This window comes from Hypomesus nipponensis, chromosome 17 (assembly GCF_054491055.1).
Source record: "Hypomesus nipponensis isolate SF chromosome 17, ASM5449105v1, whole genome shotgun sequence".
NCBI classification, from domain to species: domain Eukaryota; kingdom Metazoa; phylum Chordata; class Actinopteri; order Osmeriformes; family Osmeridae; genus Hypomesus; species Hypomesus nipponensis.
Window position 1 is genome coordinate 4539362 of NC_140377.1, and position 16226 is coordinate 4555587.

At 45.3% G+C, this 16226-nt stretch overlaps 1 protein-coding gene across 3 annotated transcripts; it reads right to left on the reverse strand.

Moving 5' to 3' along the window:
* Positions 1–1735: 1735 nt before the first annotated feature.
* On the reverse strand, positions 1736–15929 carry stat3 (signal transducer and activator of transcription 3 (acute-phase response factor)). Of its 3 annotated transcripts, none has more exons than XM_084676974.1 (24): positions 15721–15929; positions 12554–12702; positions 11446–11689; positions 11033–11125; positions 10845–10926; positions 10232–10332; positions 9989–10140; positions 9665–9823; positions 9431–9523; positions 9269–9328; positions 9115–9144; positions 8856–8949; positions 8704–8751; positions 8463–8546; positions 7524–7622; positions 7283–7418; positions 7095–7147; positions 6112–6206; positions 5731–5870; positions 5426–5644; positions 5239–5281; positions 4477–4536; positions 3149–3246; positions 1736–3004 (listed from the first exon to the last, which is right to left on the reverse strand). In XM_084676974.1, the coding sequence occupies exons 2-24, from the start codon at positions 12679–12681 to the stop codon at positions 2952–2954; spliced, it is 2364 nt and encodes a 787-aa protein (XP_084533100.1). In that variant the 5' UTR covers positions 12682–12702; positions 15721–15929; the 3' UTR covers positions 1736–2951. The 3 variants fall into 3 exon arrangements, with proteins under 3 accessions (XP_084533100.1, XP_084533099.1, XP_084533101.1); XM_084676973.1 differs by having other exon boundaries at positions 4477–4560; XM_084676975.1 differs by lacking the exon at positions 4477–4536.
* Positions 15930–16226: the final 297 nt, after the last annotated feature.

A 16226-nucleotide genomic window follows, 5' to 3' on the forward strand; every position in this document is an offset into this window, starting at 1 on the left:
ACATTCTGTCATAGGCGAATCCACACAGGAAATTCGACCACATCCATCAAATCATTGTGACTTATCTTAAGGTCCTTTAGATCACTCTTGTGAGCATTCTTTAAATATTAAATATATTTTGTTGAGGTGGACCATAGCGACATACGGTGGTGAAGAAGTTGTATTGTCTCTACCCAGCGGACTGATCACGGAGCAAGTTCACCTTTGGAAAAGCGAAAAACAGGTTAGATCTTCAAATAGCTTCAGGAATGAGCGACAAAAAATACATGCAGTATCAACATAAGAGAAAAACAAATTCAGTAAGCATTAGAAACAGTAAGAGTAGGAGAAAATGAGAGAGAGAGAGATAACTTGGGAGAGGGAACGAATGGGGGTGGGTTCATTTGATTGATATTCCATAAAGACGTAAAGATCAAGCAAATAAATATACATTATTTATGAGGCAGTATCTCCAGTCTCATGTCCATTCTTCACTTGCGGTTGCTCAGTGCTGACACCAAACACCCTGAAAGGTGTCAGTATCAGGAAAAGAATTCAGGATAAACAGTCAACTGTCACGACCCAACAACTGAGAGGAGCAGAAAATCAACTCCTCCCAGATGGTGCAGAGGAGTGAACCCTCTCTCATTTTTACCCACTAAATTCTTACAGCGAAGGGCCTACTCACACACCCCCACACACAGGCAAGGCACCCACGCACGCACGCACACACACACACACACACAGGCAAGGCACCTACGCACACACACACAGGCAAGGCACCCACGCACACACACACACACACACAGGCAAGGCACCTACGCACACACACACACACACAAACACACGCAGCCCCATGTATCATGCCACCTTATCGCACTCCGTTGAAGCTGAATCCATTCTCCAAACTGATTGGCCTCCAGCCAGGCTGGAGGGGTGACAGTTACTTCCTGAAAGAGCGGAGTCAGCAGCTGCTGATGGTAAAAGCTGTGCATTTCCACACCCCCTCATCTTCTCAAGCCTGGCAGGACAGCCTGCGTGTGAGGTGTAAATAGTGTAAGGAGGAAGGGGAAAATAGAAAACAGAAAGGAGGAATGTGATGCATCAAAATGTGCATATGCCCGTTTCCTGTTTATCTTGTAATTGTAATCCTAAAAGATGATAAAGTAGGTCACTACAAAGAATGATCAGATTTCTATACTTTTTCTTAAATTAAATATTAGCAAAGCCTGTGTTATGAAGGTACTACGATGCTTCTCAAAAAAATCCTATCGATGCCTCCCGTAGTGAATGCGTAGAAAACAGAATAAAAACAGAAGGAACAAGTAGAAGAGAAATAGAAAAGAGATGCAGACAATCTGGAGAAACAAAAGAATCAGGAACATAATAAAATGATTCATCAGCATTTTAGTGTGTTTTTCATTTGGTCTGACACAAGCTCTTTATTAGTGCCAAAAAGCACTGTGCTGGGCAGAGCTGAGCTCATGAGGAAACTTGTCAGATGAATTGACTATTGATCCAACCAATTATTAATTATTTGGATGACACCAATCTAGGTGTCATCCAAATCTACTCCCAAGTATCAGGATGTTAGGCTGAAGCACCAGTTCAGTGATGTCACCAGAATGAAAAGAAAAAATCCTAGTATACGCATAGGCAACACATTGAGATGCTATCATTACCTGCGGGCCAAAAATATATATCTCTTATTCACACTGATGACACTTACAACCCCAAATGGTTTATTAGATAAGTGTTGGAATAAATCATGTTTTTATTATATTTTAGCTCAAACCAAGAGTAATAACAGCATCATTTACAGAAAGCTTTTTACCATTACATATACAGTACAGACAAAACTCATTACAGAAGTGATTATATGTGTGAAATAGTATGAGGCAAGGAGTTTAATCTCAAAACTGTTCACAATTGATTTGTTTAAATAACACAAAAAGGCATAAGTTCACATTTAAGATAATATCTAAAATAATGAAGTCTGCCGAAAGTAATTGTTCATACTTTATGTGTTGTATTTCATGTAATCAGATATCAGGCACTTGGAAAAAAAAAAAAAAAAAAAGAAAAAAAAAGTTATTCATCTAAAATGGCAAGTGCTATTCACTACTGAAAGAAATGGGGGTGGCTTCAGCCCCACCTGCATATTTGTCAATGATATCTAAATCCAATACTCTCTCTACCTGCTGCATGTGAGACAGAATAAAAAGGTCAGTTAATGATGAAGTCCATTTTCACACAAGAGAAAAGAAAACCTTTCATTTCATAGGAATGACCTTTATATGCGACTGAAATTTGCCAATTTAGTTTGTCACTTCGGTCCTTATCTTCTTATTTAATGCATCAGATAGCTCACAACATCAGGGTTTCTTTGTGATACACTGTTCTAAAGAGCAATTCAGGAACAATGGTAACTAAATCATTTAGAGACCTAAACACGAACAGCACATTTACAGATACAGACTAGTGGACTACACAGATACAAAAAAATGGACTACAAAAAGATCAACCTTGAAATGCCACAGAGAACATTATAGCTACGTAAAAATAACATTGTCTTTGAAAAGCTGTGTGATTGGAAAATCAAAATCCTCCTGATTGGACATTCTTGTACAAAACAAAAACTCAGGATATTTAAAGAAATTAAAACTATATGAAAACTAAAATATATTTTTTTTCAAAAAATAAGATCTCAACAAAAATCTCACAGGTAGAATTATATTCTACCACTCTAAAATATATGGGGGCTACCAGTGGATGCCTAAAAACACAGTAATAGTGAAATATCCTTTGATTTTATCATTAGCATAGTATGCAGCCATGCAAGGTTGCACAGACAGAGTCAAAACTCTTGCCTAAAATCACATACGTGTATGATACAAAAGTCAGTTGGAACAGAAAATAAAGGTTGAAACTGAAAAAGCAGAAAGGTTTCCCTGTCACGTTACCAAACCTCTTTACATAGGAGAGGCTACGTCCGAGCTCAACTCCATATCCAGAGTTAAAGACTCTGAAAAGAAAAAAAGTCACGAGTTGCCATTAAGACACTAGTTTTAAACACAACATGTGAAAGAAAACATGTGAGAGTGTCTGACGTGTGTGTGTGTGTGTGTGTGTGTGTGTGTGTGTGTGTGTGTCAGGCTCCATCACTCACCCATCTGTCCAGGGTTGGGCTCAACCTCGTTATGCATGAGGGAGTCCAGGGTGCGTGGGGACATGGGGAACAGGTCGCTGGTGTTTCCTGAGTTGGTGCTGTAACAGAGCACAGCGTGGAGAGACGGTAAGAAAGAGACACCTTTCCTCACACACACACACACACACACACACACACACACACACACAAACAAACAATGGAACACATGCTTTCAAGGAGAAGTCTATATGTCTACACACACACACATGCTTACCACAACTGATAAGCTAATGGTGAGCATGTCACCAACAGTTATGACTATGGCATGTGGTACAGTGGAGATGCTGGACATGGACTGGTGTTGATTTGGCAGCACTGAGTATATAAGATTCCTTGAGGGTTTAGGTTGGTTGAGGGGCAGTTCTATGGGCGTATGTGAAGCCCTCTGTGACATGCTTGCGTGTAAAAAGGGCTATACAAATAAATTAGATTTGATTGTGATGTGTTGGCTGTGTGTGAGTATGTCAAAGTACAGTGGGATATGTAGGGTAGTGGATGTGAATGGCTGAAGAAAGAAACAGGTGTGAAAGAGAAGGAAGAGTGGTGACGAGTGAACAGATGAAGCTACACTTCTCTAAGGCAGAACTGAGTGCACATATGACTTTAACAGGTTAGTGTTAATATAATTGAATGCGAAACACAATCCTAAACAATTCGTTTTGACTGAAGAAGTAAACTATCAACCAGGGATAAGAGATCTCTGCTCCAAACGGAAATCCAATCACACATGCACCAATTAAGCAATGTGTCACTGTCAAGATTGTAGGAATCTCCTCAAATGCTCCCCGGTTGGCTGGCAGTCTAAAGACAGACATGGCACTGTAGTTGACAAGCTGTCATCATGGATCACTAGCATTGCTATAAGACAACTGGAGTGACAGGGGAGAGAACAATGTGATCTACAGTCGATTCGGTATTTTGTCTTTTTAAAACTATTGTATGTCACTTGTGTTACATACGTTACTTGTGTACAGCCTGATTAACCGTCAAATTCCCCAAGGGGATGAATCAAGTCAATCAATCACCTATCCATCTATCAATGTATCAATCTATGTAGATGTGATTGGAAGATAGAGCTTCCCAGACCCATAGGAAGAACCCCCGAGCAGACGACTGGATGAACCCGAGGTTAGAACCGAGGAGACGGAGGTGAGTTGGGAACAACACAGGAAGGGGAGGGGTTTTAAGTGAGCAGTGAAGGGGGGGGGGGGGAATCTATCTCCCCCTCAACAAGGACAAACAAAGGAACACAACGCCCTAGAGATCATGCCACCTCCCTCTGCGCCTACCCAGGGAATCCGCTTGCAAGCAGATCGCTGTCCGGAAAGTCCAAGAATACGGAGGGGCACCTACGGAGACAGGTCATGTTCTCACTGAGCAGAACAACAGAAAAAAAAGTTTAAAGAAATTAAAAACTATATGAAAACAAAAAGATTTCCAAAAATAAGATCGCAACAAAATCTCACAGGTAGAATTATATTTTGCTACTCTAAAGTCTATGGGGGCTGCCCGGCGGATGGCTAAAAACACAGTAATACTGAAAGCACTTCCATGGACCAGCCTGTACAGAGCCCCATGAAGCCGCAGGGCCCAGGTCAGCTGAGCAGGTCACTTTCCAAAGGCCCACCACCACTATCACCACCATCACCCCTCCATCTTCCTTCTCCCTCTGTTCTCACTGAGGAACTGAAATTCTACTCCTGCTAAACAATCCTTGAGGCTGTATGTACCATCTGGCTACTCCTGCTTGTCCGCTCTCCTGGGGCTAACAGTCCTCCAGAGCACAGAACGCTCTGGGCCCCACCCATCTCCAAGCCCCCCCCCCCCCCCCAACCACGACAAAACAACACAAAGAAGTTGTGGAGGACATTCAGATATTTAGGCTGAATGGAGAATTTACACAGAAATGCAATACTGCTTTGTCTAAATATCTTCTTCAGGACATATCTAAAAGATCTCCAGACGAAATTACAGTGACCTGACTGAAGGCCACAGAGTAACATTAGATGGCATGACAGCCAAGCAGGCATTTACTCCCAACAGGTACTTACGGGGTCACGCAGATGAACTTTGTCTTCAAGTATGGCTGGGTGGCTGTTTGGAGAGAAGAAGAAAAAAAAGTGTTGGGAAAGGAGTTAACTCCTATGGCAAGACATTTTCATATTTAAACATATCATTCTGTTTCTTCTCCATCCAAATACCATTCCCATCCTTGCCAGGATAAAAGGGAAGACTCACTGCTCATGGGGTCTACGGTTTCAGAATCGGGTGTGGCCTCAGAGCGGCAGTACTTCCCAAACGCCTCCTCCTTGGGGATCTCGGGGAACAGGTACACCAGTGGAGACACCAGGATGTTGGTGGCGTCCATGATCTTGTAGCCCATGATGATCTCAGCGAAGGACATGCTGTTGAGCTGTTGCTTGGTATACGGCTCCACCGATTGGATTTGGGTCTTCCCTACACACACACACACACACGTCAGGAAAGCCCCGTCAGCCTTACCGAACGAGCCGACGGAGGAGGGGGTGTTCGGTGCTCCTCACCGCTGATGTCCTTCTCCACCCAGGTGAAGGTGATGCCTCCCTCTTTGCTGCTCTCACTGAAGCGCAGCAGGAAGGTTCCAGGAGGTTTGGGGCTCAAGATGGCCCTCTCTCTCTCCTTACTAATGAAGCCCAAGATGTACCTGGTGGAAAGAAACAGACAGACAGACAAAGAGACAGAAAGAGGGAGGGGGGGGGGGGGGGTTATTTGTCTGGTATGCATGCCGTTCCAGGCCGTTATTGGGTCTCTCCCTCTCCCTCTGCCCATTACTGCTTCACCCTCTGTGTCATGAACTTTCTACACTTGGATCCTAACCAGCGTTTCCAGTAAGCCATAGTGCAAATAAGCTAGAAGGGGGAACACAGCCAGATATGAACTCTCACCCTTCATTCCACAAAGCCAGGATGAACTTCTTCACCAGGTCTATTATGTTATCCAGCCACACCCAGAAGGAGAAGCCTTTCCCAGACATGTTTTCCTGAGGGGGGAAAACAAAAACAGTTTACAGAATAAGCCAGGTTTATGTCAGTTCGTCTGACTCGTTTCCAGTTGATTTGGTTTCATAAAGCCAGTTCAACTTAGTTCAAGCTCAGTTACTATGGCAATAGCCTGTGTTGTACTTAGCCAGACATTCCTGTAACGCTGACCAGACAAAGAAGCAATGATTCACCACAGACTTTCTGGCGTTATGCTATATTTTATTTTATTAACCACTATCAATCTAAAATGTACATCTACATAAATAAATACAACATTTACTAGCCTATGAATTAATCGTATGGTAGTTTGTGATAAAATGTCTTGATCTAATTTACCCAAATATAATGATCATAGCTACATAAACTAATATGTATAAATACTATGAATGTATTGATTCATAGTATTTATTTAAAACAATGTCAAAAAAGTCAACATAAGTGTTTAGTGGGTATATGAATCTCAACCTAGTATCTCAACCTACGTATCGTTCATCTCAATCACGGATTGTCAACTGATCTGAATGAGGTGGTGGATGAGGGAGCTATCACAGTACGTGCTACAAAAGAACTCATTTTCAGGAAGAAGTCACGTGAACATTGCTTTTTGCAACAGTGGATCAAAATGATCCATGTTCCACCTCTAAGGCTGCTTAGGAATAGTGTGCAGCCACAATAATCTGGACAACTTGAACCTGGCACGAATTAGTCGGACTGAGTAACCTAGATGGGTTTATATGGAACCGCCTCAGCCCCGATTGATTTGTTAGGTTAATTTTGGACTTTAGTTTTGGGACTTTAATCCCAGTTTTATTTGAGCGGGATTTAAGGAGCAAGCCACAGGACTACAATGGAGAACAGAGAACTTGTTAAGTAGGGTGAAGACCTACTTTACAGAACTTGGCCCAAGTGATCTGGCATCCGGAGTAGTTCACACAAGGCCCTAAAATTGGAGACAATGCATACAACAACAACAACAACAGATAAGTTACCTTGACACCACACAGTCAGTACCGGTTTGGAGGCTGCTGTTTGTCACAGCTAGACAGGGCGAACAGGAAAGGTTCTCTGGCCTTACCCAGCAGTTTCTCAGCCAGGGTGGTGAGCTGCTCGATGGTCAGGCCTCTCTTGGTGGTGGAGGAGAACTGCCAGCTCAGCACCTCAGCCACCTGGTCCCACGTACCCACCGGGGGCTTGGTGAAGAAGTTCACATTCTGTAGGACCAGGAGACAAACATTCATGCTGATCTCACATCAGGCAGTCGGGTGACCTGAAGGAGGAAGGGCGGTGGTTCCTCCACCAGAGGGAGCTGTGCTAACCTTGGGGTGGTTGGTGAGCATGTTGTACCACAGGATGGAAGCCCAGGCATTGGGCATCTGGCAGATGTTGGAGATGACCACCACCGGTAGGGAATGGGTCTACGACACGAGAGACAGGCACATAAGAAAGATTAGTCAGGTGCACAATAACCCCCCCCCCCCCCCCTTCCCCACACACGAGACTAACATAAAAAAAAAACGCCAGTGACATTTAGCAACTGCCAACTGTTTACTCTCTTCTTGAGCGAGAACAAGCCAGTGTCCCTGCCAAGCCTCATGTGAACGCCCCATAACCCGTTTGTCCTCTCCAGTGTGATAAAGACCATGACTAATCGGTTGTCACCGTGCTGTGTTCGTATTGCCGGCGCAGTGTTCAAATCAACACACACTAGTGCTGTCCTCAAGGACCTGGTTACCTCTGTTCTTCCTGTGCCGCAGCAGGTGGGTGGGAGCACAGCCACAATGGAACTGCTCAGGGAAGGGGGGGGGGGGGGGGGTGGATGTGTGTGTGTTGTGTCTGATGGGGAGAGTGGGCAGGGGGCTGAGTGGGTGGCACACAGCTGATTAACGAGAAGTCATTTCTGGGCATGCTCCACGGGCTGGGAGGTGGAGAGGGGAGCGTAAGGGACGGCCGGGTGAGAGGACCGGGAACAGCGGGAGCCAGGGAGGAGCTCCCGTTAATCTCTCGTTAAGATGCTGAAGAACGAGCCGCTTCACTGGAAGCCGTGGGCAGAATGGCGAGTGTCCAATCACCGGCGTCCATCGGCTCGCTGCGCGCGCGGCAAAGTAACGGCTCATCGACGCTGTGGAGTTCTCCGAACTGATTGTGTTTTCCCGCATGCATGTGGTGGGGGAGTGAGATTCACGCTACGCTCGACGGTTCTTCAGTAAACGCCAGGTGACACCGAGTAGCCCGCTGTCACCCATCAAGGCTCTCACCTCCAGGTCGATCTTCAGGCCCTGATGGTAGACTTCCGTCTCGAAGGTGATGAGGTGGAGCTCCTCGGTGACGATCAGGGAGGCCTGTGGACGACAACACAGCTCAGACGGCCACGCAGACAGGACCCTCGCCGCTAGTTAAGAGACCCAACACTGCACACGTTCAGCCCCCCCATTCAGTGATTCAGCGTGGATGGTGAGCTATGTGGGGGTGGTAGTGAGGTGCGAAGGGGCTCCTCACGTCACTGTTGGTCCGGCCGCCGTTGCCACACCTCTGCTCCCTCAGGGTCTGGAGGACACAGGGAGGGGGTTATTGATTATGAACAGGTCCAGAAGGACAGGGTGCATGTATTGTATGGGATGTGGAACTAGGGGCCAGACTCTGTCCCTCACCAGGTGTTTGAACTCTGCCGATAGGCTGCCGTTGTTGGACTCTTCCATGTTCATGACCTTGGTGTTGGTGCCCAGGATGTTGAACTTTCTCGACCTACGGTGACCAAGCGGTGGAAAAAATCAAAGCATTTCTGTGCCTTCATAATAAAAGTCTGATTTCATCCGATTTTATCTGAGTTTCTGATGCACTGATGCAAAGCAAGTGCCTTCACAATAAAAGTCTGATTTTATCTGAGTTTCTGATGCACTGATCACTTACCCTCGAATAGCAGCCACATCACCAGACTCCCTAAATTCAAAGACAGACATTTAATGATCTTCTACAGAACAACATTGTGTATGTACGTATATAGTATATTTGAGCTTTCTGGATGATCAAGACGGAGGTGCAGCTAGCTGTTTGGAAAACGTACTTGTCAATACACACTTTTATCTTCAACTGGTAATTCAACTCAGGGAACTTCACAAGTAATCTGAAAAAGGAGATAACAGTTTTAATATGGGTGCATAGCAACACAATAGTTCATGTGATGAGATAGAAATGAAAAAGACATACGAAGCAGCTTGTTTCTCACCTGACTTTGTTGGTGAACTGCACGCCTGTCTTGATGACCAGTGGTCGGTCTGGGTGCATGGGCATACAAGGTTGTCTCTCCACCACAAAAGCACTGCGAAAGCCAGATCACATCCATAAAAGTTAATATAACAACATCACACAATTTCATTCTTTTTTTTTTCATTTGATTAAATCCATCTCTGGAAATGTATATATTTAAGCCCTGATATTGCAGAGTAATCCAGGCCCAAACCTCTTCATGAGGTTTCTAAACAGGTCAACAATCTTCTCCTCCAGAACGGGCCTGTGCTGGACGATGGGGTCCCCCTTGTAGGAGACCTTCTGCTGCAACTCCTCCAGCTTCTTGATCTGCTGGCGGATCTGGAGCTGGGACTCTGCCAGGGACGTAATCCTGAGCGCAGAGAGAAAACCAAGAAAATCATCTTTACGGCGCAATGCGTCACCTATATCGCCAACGTGTACCAAGATGCTCACGTGCATCTCAGTACACCACCACAGGAGCTAAAGCGGGGTGGGGGGTGCTGAGGGGAAGAGGGGGGGGACTAGGGGAGGTTACCATGTCTCCAGGCGGTCCAGGCAGATGTTCGGTGGTCCTCCGATGCAGGCGATCTGCTGCCTCCTCTTCCAGTCGGCCAGCTCCTCGTCCGTCAGGTTCTTCTGCACAAAGTCCATGGCCGACAGCAGCCCTCCCATCTCCGTCACGATTTGCTGAAAACGCGAGGCAGACGAAAGCGCGTCAGTCAAGCCTGCGCTGACCCTGCCGTACGGAGGCTCTCTGAGGAGGTCCAGGGGAGCATACCCTCCGGAGCTGGTCCAGGGCGCTGAGCATCTGCTCCAGCTGGGCCATCTTCTGCCTGGTGGCTGCAGCCTGGCTGTTCCCATTCAGGTCCTGGGACAACTCTGAACACAACAACAACAACAGGAAGTAATGAAGAGGTATGCCCCTTACTTTAACTGAGGAGTTTGACTGAGATGATGACAATAACAATTGGGGAGTCAGATGGCTGACTGGTTAGGGAATCGGGCTAGTAATCAGAAGGTTACCAGTTTGATTCCCGGCCGCGCAAAATTATGTGGTGTCCTTGGGCAAGGCACTTCACCCTACTTGCCTTGGGGGGAATGTCCCTGTACTTGCTGTACGTCACTCTGGATAAGAGCGTCTGCTAAATGACTAAATGTAACAATTAATAAAACTGAATTCATCTCGCTTTCAAAGCAACGTAGAGCTGGGGGAACCCAAAACCTATTGATCTACAGTCAAAAAGGCTGTAACCCTGAGCTATAGACGTGTTATCCTCTGCATGAGAGATCCTGACAGGGAGTTGAAGGGAGTAGAGGGAGAGGCACACTGAAAACGCACATCACTTGAACGGGAGACAGTAGAGGAGGAAGCGTGGTCAGTCGGGCCTTACCCCCTTGACTCTTTAGGGTCTTGTAATTGAAGTCAAAATCGTCCTGCAGGTTTTCCAGCATCTTCATCTTCTGCTCCATATCCTGAGGACGAGAGTCAGATGCGTTGTGTGACGATCCTCTCCAAGAGACCCTCGACCATCCCTCCACCTCCACCTCCACCTCCCCTTCCACCCCGCAGGTGTCTTACCTGCACCCTCTTCCTGATGTCTTGCAGGTTGTGCTCCAGGATCTGCTGCTTCTCAGTCACCACCGTCCCAGACGGGTGGGCTGCCGTGCCATCCTGCATGGAAAACAGAAGCTTGTCAACAACCCACCCCAAAAAATGTATTGGACCTTAGGGGTGGGGGGAAAAAATTGATTCACATTTGAATCACGATTCAGTCTTGTAGCGATTCACAAATGTAAAAATAAATTATATATAATTATGAGAACGAGTCCTCCGCAGGCATACATTATATATATATATATATAATTTTAAATTGCAAATCAATTTTTTTAATCCATTTGTGACCCCAAGAATCGATTTGAATCGCGAGGTACCAAGCGATTCCCACCCCTATTGGACACCCAGCGGCCTAATAAGAACGGTGGCTCCGGTACCTGAGCCGCCGTGGTGGCGGTCTGGAGCAGCCTTTGCTCCTCCCACAGACAACGCGCCACGATGCGGGCGATCTCCATGGGCTTCTCCAGGTACTTGCTCTGCAGGTGCTGCTTGATGCGTCGCAGGTTGTGCTGGTAGAGAACGTTGTTCTCCTGTAGGAAGCGGCTGTACTGCTGGTCGATCTCGCCCAGGAGGTTGTGGAACACCAAGGTGGCGTGAGACTCTTTGTTTGCGGCGTAAGCCCTGCGGGATGGAGGTAATGCTGCCAAATGACTACTCGCACTTCAATTTGGTTACGGGAACACTTGGCTATTCATTGATGCTGTATTCAAATGCAATATAAACACAGTAGAAAGATAAGGTGATCTTTAATATTCGTATATCAACAACAAATAATAATATGAGGAACAAGGATAAGCATAATGTCTATGATGCTGACATCCAGTCATAAACAATTATTTGTCTTGGCTCATTTACATTAGCCAGCAATAAAGCAATACCCAGATGATACACATGGTGATATCTACAGTCCAAAGAAGTTTTATCTGACTAATAGCTAAGCCATAATTCAGTTGTTCCTGTACATGGTCTGGTTTTTGGTCTGGTGACACGGTGTCATTATTCCGTAAACCCCCCCAAAAAAGAGTCCGGGACCAGGATATCCAGGGCAAGCTGTAACGCTGTAACCCTACTTTACAAAGAAAACATCTCCATTTGAACAACTCTCCTACGGTACCCTAGCCTGTCTACCAGCCCAACTTCTCCCCGCCCAAAAAAGAATTACAAAAAAAGAAAAAGAACTACATAAAACCAGGATCTGGGCGGACCAATGAAATTGCCAGGGCGGGCTTTATACGATGATGGACAGATGATCAACAGTAACGTAATCAACAACGTCACGAAAGAGCCCTTGGGTTGAATTTGTTTTCAACAAACAACATATTACGTTGCTCTGATTGGTTGTAGGTATATCCAATTGAGCGTAGAGGCATTTGTTTTACGAGTTCGGTTGAAACACGCCCCGTAATCACAGCCCAACGGAGAGTTTTCAGACACATATTCTGACTAGAATTATGAGTATGACAACGTCAGGCTAACGGTACCCACCAGTCCTGGCTCTCGATCCAGGGGGCGAGGAACTGCCTGAGCTCCATGGGGAAGCTGTCGCTGTAGAGGTGGTAGAGCTGCTCCAGGTACCTGGTCTCCAGCTGCTGTAACTGGTTCCACTGGGCCATCCTGAGGGCTGCTCCTCAAACCTACAAAGCAGACACACAAGGGCCCACGTGAAGAGAGGTTGTGAAAATAAGACACACCGATGGGGCCTTTCTGAAACAGCTCTCGAGAGTCACCAGCATGCACATGGCTGCTCCATGTCTTGGTCTCTGTGCTACTGTGCTGTAAGTCTCTGACCACAGTGCCTTGTTATGATGGCAGGGCAGGTTTTGTATATTTAAGCAAAAGAGAAACGTGGTTTTCCCTCAAGCAGGAAACCTCAGAAACCAAAGATAGAAAGTCTGCCAACACATCATCTTTTCTAACAAGCACGTAACAGCATGCGATGTAACTGGAGACACTGTCCTCATCGTCATTCTTTTCACGTTAACTAGGCCAAGCTATTGTCCACGTACTTGATAACCTGTTATAAGCCCAGGAAATTATAAAGAAAAAAGCAACCTCAAAACACCTCATTCTTTTATCTTTGGGTTTGAACCAACTGCTAGCATCTGGTATTCCTCTCATCTTTCTAATAGACAGAACAAACTGTTCTTTAGCCAGCTGTAGCTAGGCTGCAAGTCCCACAATGACCAGTACTATCAACCCTTCTATCAACCTTCAAAATAACCATATGGATGAAACCTAAACCATATACTAAATCGGTTGACGTTGAGGAGCTTGCAAACTTTTTCAAAATGGAGGCAAAATGTTATCAATGAGACTCAGAAAATGTACAGCTCAATATTCCTGTTTCCTGCTCAATATTATTGATCGAGAAGTGAGGGAAAATAGAAAGGAGAGGGCTGATCACCTCCCTTTAAATTAAAGGGCAAACCTATGAGGCTGTTATAAAAGGAAACATTTAAAATGTTTACATTAAATTAGCCAAACACATTCTGTTCTCCTCATCAGATTTCATGACTAACAGGACAGGCCAAGCTATAATGCTGTCCCTACTTTCCAAAGGAAGGGTCTTTACTTAAATTGACCTGATGGGAGAAACACAGTCAAGTGTTTCTGTTTGAGTCTGAAACATTCTGAAAACTGAGAAAAAGAGTGTGAAAACTCCTGCATCCGTACTGCTGTTTAAGAGTGGGTAGGGAGTAGACGGGGGCAGCCCCTCAGAAATGTATGCGTCACTATCTAATAATGACCCTATTCCTCTTCATGTGCACCATAGACAGAGAAATGATGTGAACTTCTAAGAAACAAAACAAAACAACAACAAAAAAATCACAGCTGACTTTCAGTCATGGTAGAAACTTATGTTTCGACCACTGGACGTTTTACATTTACATTTACATGCAGTCATTTAGCAGACGCTCTTATCCAGAGCGACTTACAGTAAGTACAGGGACATTCCCCCCGAGGCAAGTAGGGTGAAGTGCCTTGCCCAAGGACACAACGTCATTTGGCACGGGGGGAATCGATCCAGCAACTTTCTGATTACTAGCCCGACTCCCTCACCGCTCAGCCATCTGACTCCCCCCAATGACAGGTTTTCAATGCCGCTGCCTTTCTTGTGCTTTACCATCAGAGATGACAAGACAATGTCCCATCATTTTCTTTCGCACACCCCCGACAATGTTGGTGTACTGTCGGTTTGGGTTTGGAGGAAAACCCTCGCGAGATAGGAAGGGGGGGGGGGGGGGGGGTTGGTTGGTGTGTGTCGTCCATGGGATAAATGCACAGAAACAGCCTTTGTCTCAGCCGGGACGCTTAACTTCTTGGTAGTACTTTAGAAGAGTAGGGAGGAATGAGCTGTGAGGCGACAGCCACAGAGACATTGAACAATCCTGAACTGACTACTCCTGAACTGACTACTCCTGAACTGACTACTCCTGAACTGACTACTCCTGAACTGACTACTCCTGAACTGACTACTCCTGAACTGACTACTCCTGAACTGACTACTCCTGAACTGACTACTCCTGAACTGACTCCTGAACTGACTCCTGAACTGACTCCTGAACTGACTCCTGAACTGACTCCTGAACTGACTCCTGAACTGACTCCTGAACTGACTCCTGAACTGACTCCTGAACTGACTCCTGAACTGACTCCTGAACTGACTCCTTGGCTCCTCTGTGCGTTTTGCTTCCGTAGCAGAAGATCACATCCAATGGGGTTGTCCCATTTCCCGGGACATTGGCTTTCAATCACCATTGCACAAGTTATGTTTAGGACAGCCGTTTCCAAATTCCATGAATGGGTTGAACCAATACAATATAATTACTGACACTATGAGGAAGAACTTAATGAATACAGTTTACATTGCCAGTAATTTCTCATATGTATTTCCTTTAACAGGAGTGATGTAACACAGTCATCTATTTGGGGCCACTCCCTCTATGTACCATTTAAGTAAACACGAGCAACGATGGACAACTATCAACTGTATATTGTAGTTGATCGACAATATACAGGTGACAGTTAGATTACTGTCTATCTATAATGATTGACCCCCTAGATAAATAGTTACACGAGATGTAGTGAAGCTACATGTAATTCCGTGGACCAAGACAGCATGTTCTTAGTGAGAGAAAGAGGGTCTGTCTTCACGTGTGTGACATTGGGACCCTGTTTAGTGAATACGGGCGTCCATGTGCAATGCATTATAATATCCCCAACCGATACACAATTGAATGACAGGTTCCAGGTATCTCAAGTTTAATCAGCGGATGATGACGCTTTCCTTGAAGCACATTAATTGATCTTGGTTTCAAACGTATGTGGACAAAACGGCAGACGGTAAACGATCTGACCGAGCAAGTTGGCACACAAAAAATATTACAAACCTGTAACCTAAAAAGGTGTGCTTTACAAAACAGACGTTCAATACAACTTTTGCCTAGCTAGTCTACTTGTATAGAGCGACGTAGCAATAGATGTCTGGAGGGATTCCCCGCAACACTCTGATACTTAATATGTGGCACAGCCAATACAAAAACAGCTGTAGCGTCCTAATGTAATCACATTTTACAATTTGACAACTGTATTGCATCATCAACCTTTCGAATAAATGTAGTCTATGCGACATGAGCTTCCTCCACACTTACTTGAATTATCCTTTGAAAAGTCAGCACAGATTCAGCTGATAACAAAATTATACACTTCCGATGCCTCTTGAAAAACGTGAATCTTCTGCCTTTGAAATTGAAACGTTTCTCGGCCAGTAAGAACAAAACAATAGCTGTTTTCAATTTCTTTACACACGTAAAATACTTCTGTAGGCTACTCAGACCTTTCTCACCCTCGACAGCCCAGAAATGCCACTAAACAATTGATTGACATGAAAAGGCTGCAATAGATGACCCCAAAATACTTTCATCCAACCAGTGTCAAGAATTTTGCTTAGAGGCGGGATTAAAGACTGAAGGGAGGTTGCGCTCAATCGTATTTACTGCCCTCGCAATGCTGGCTGTTCCTGTGAAGCCAAACTCCCTCCGCAAGCTTGACAACAAGTATAACCTTACAGCGGGAGGAAGTGTATTCATCGCAACAGCCGGTCTGGAAGTCATCTGAATTACTGGCAGTGTGTACGTCATCACAGGTTTAATACGAC

Bases quoted from the DNA above. Each gene is read 5' to 3' on its own strand.
- stat3 (XM_084676973.1), bottom strand. From the start codon at position 12,681: ATGGCCCAGTGGAACCAGTTACAGCAGCTGGAGACCAGGTACCTGGAG. The intron at 10,333-10,844 runs GTAAGGCCCGAC...TGTTGTGTTCAG, and splicing joins GACCCTAAAGAGTCAAGGGG to AGTTGTCCCAGGACCTGAAT. The intron at 9,145-9,268 runs GTACGTTTTCCA...CTTTGAATTTAG, and splicing joins ATAAAAGTGTGTATTGACAA to GGAGTCTGGTGATGTGGCTG.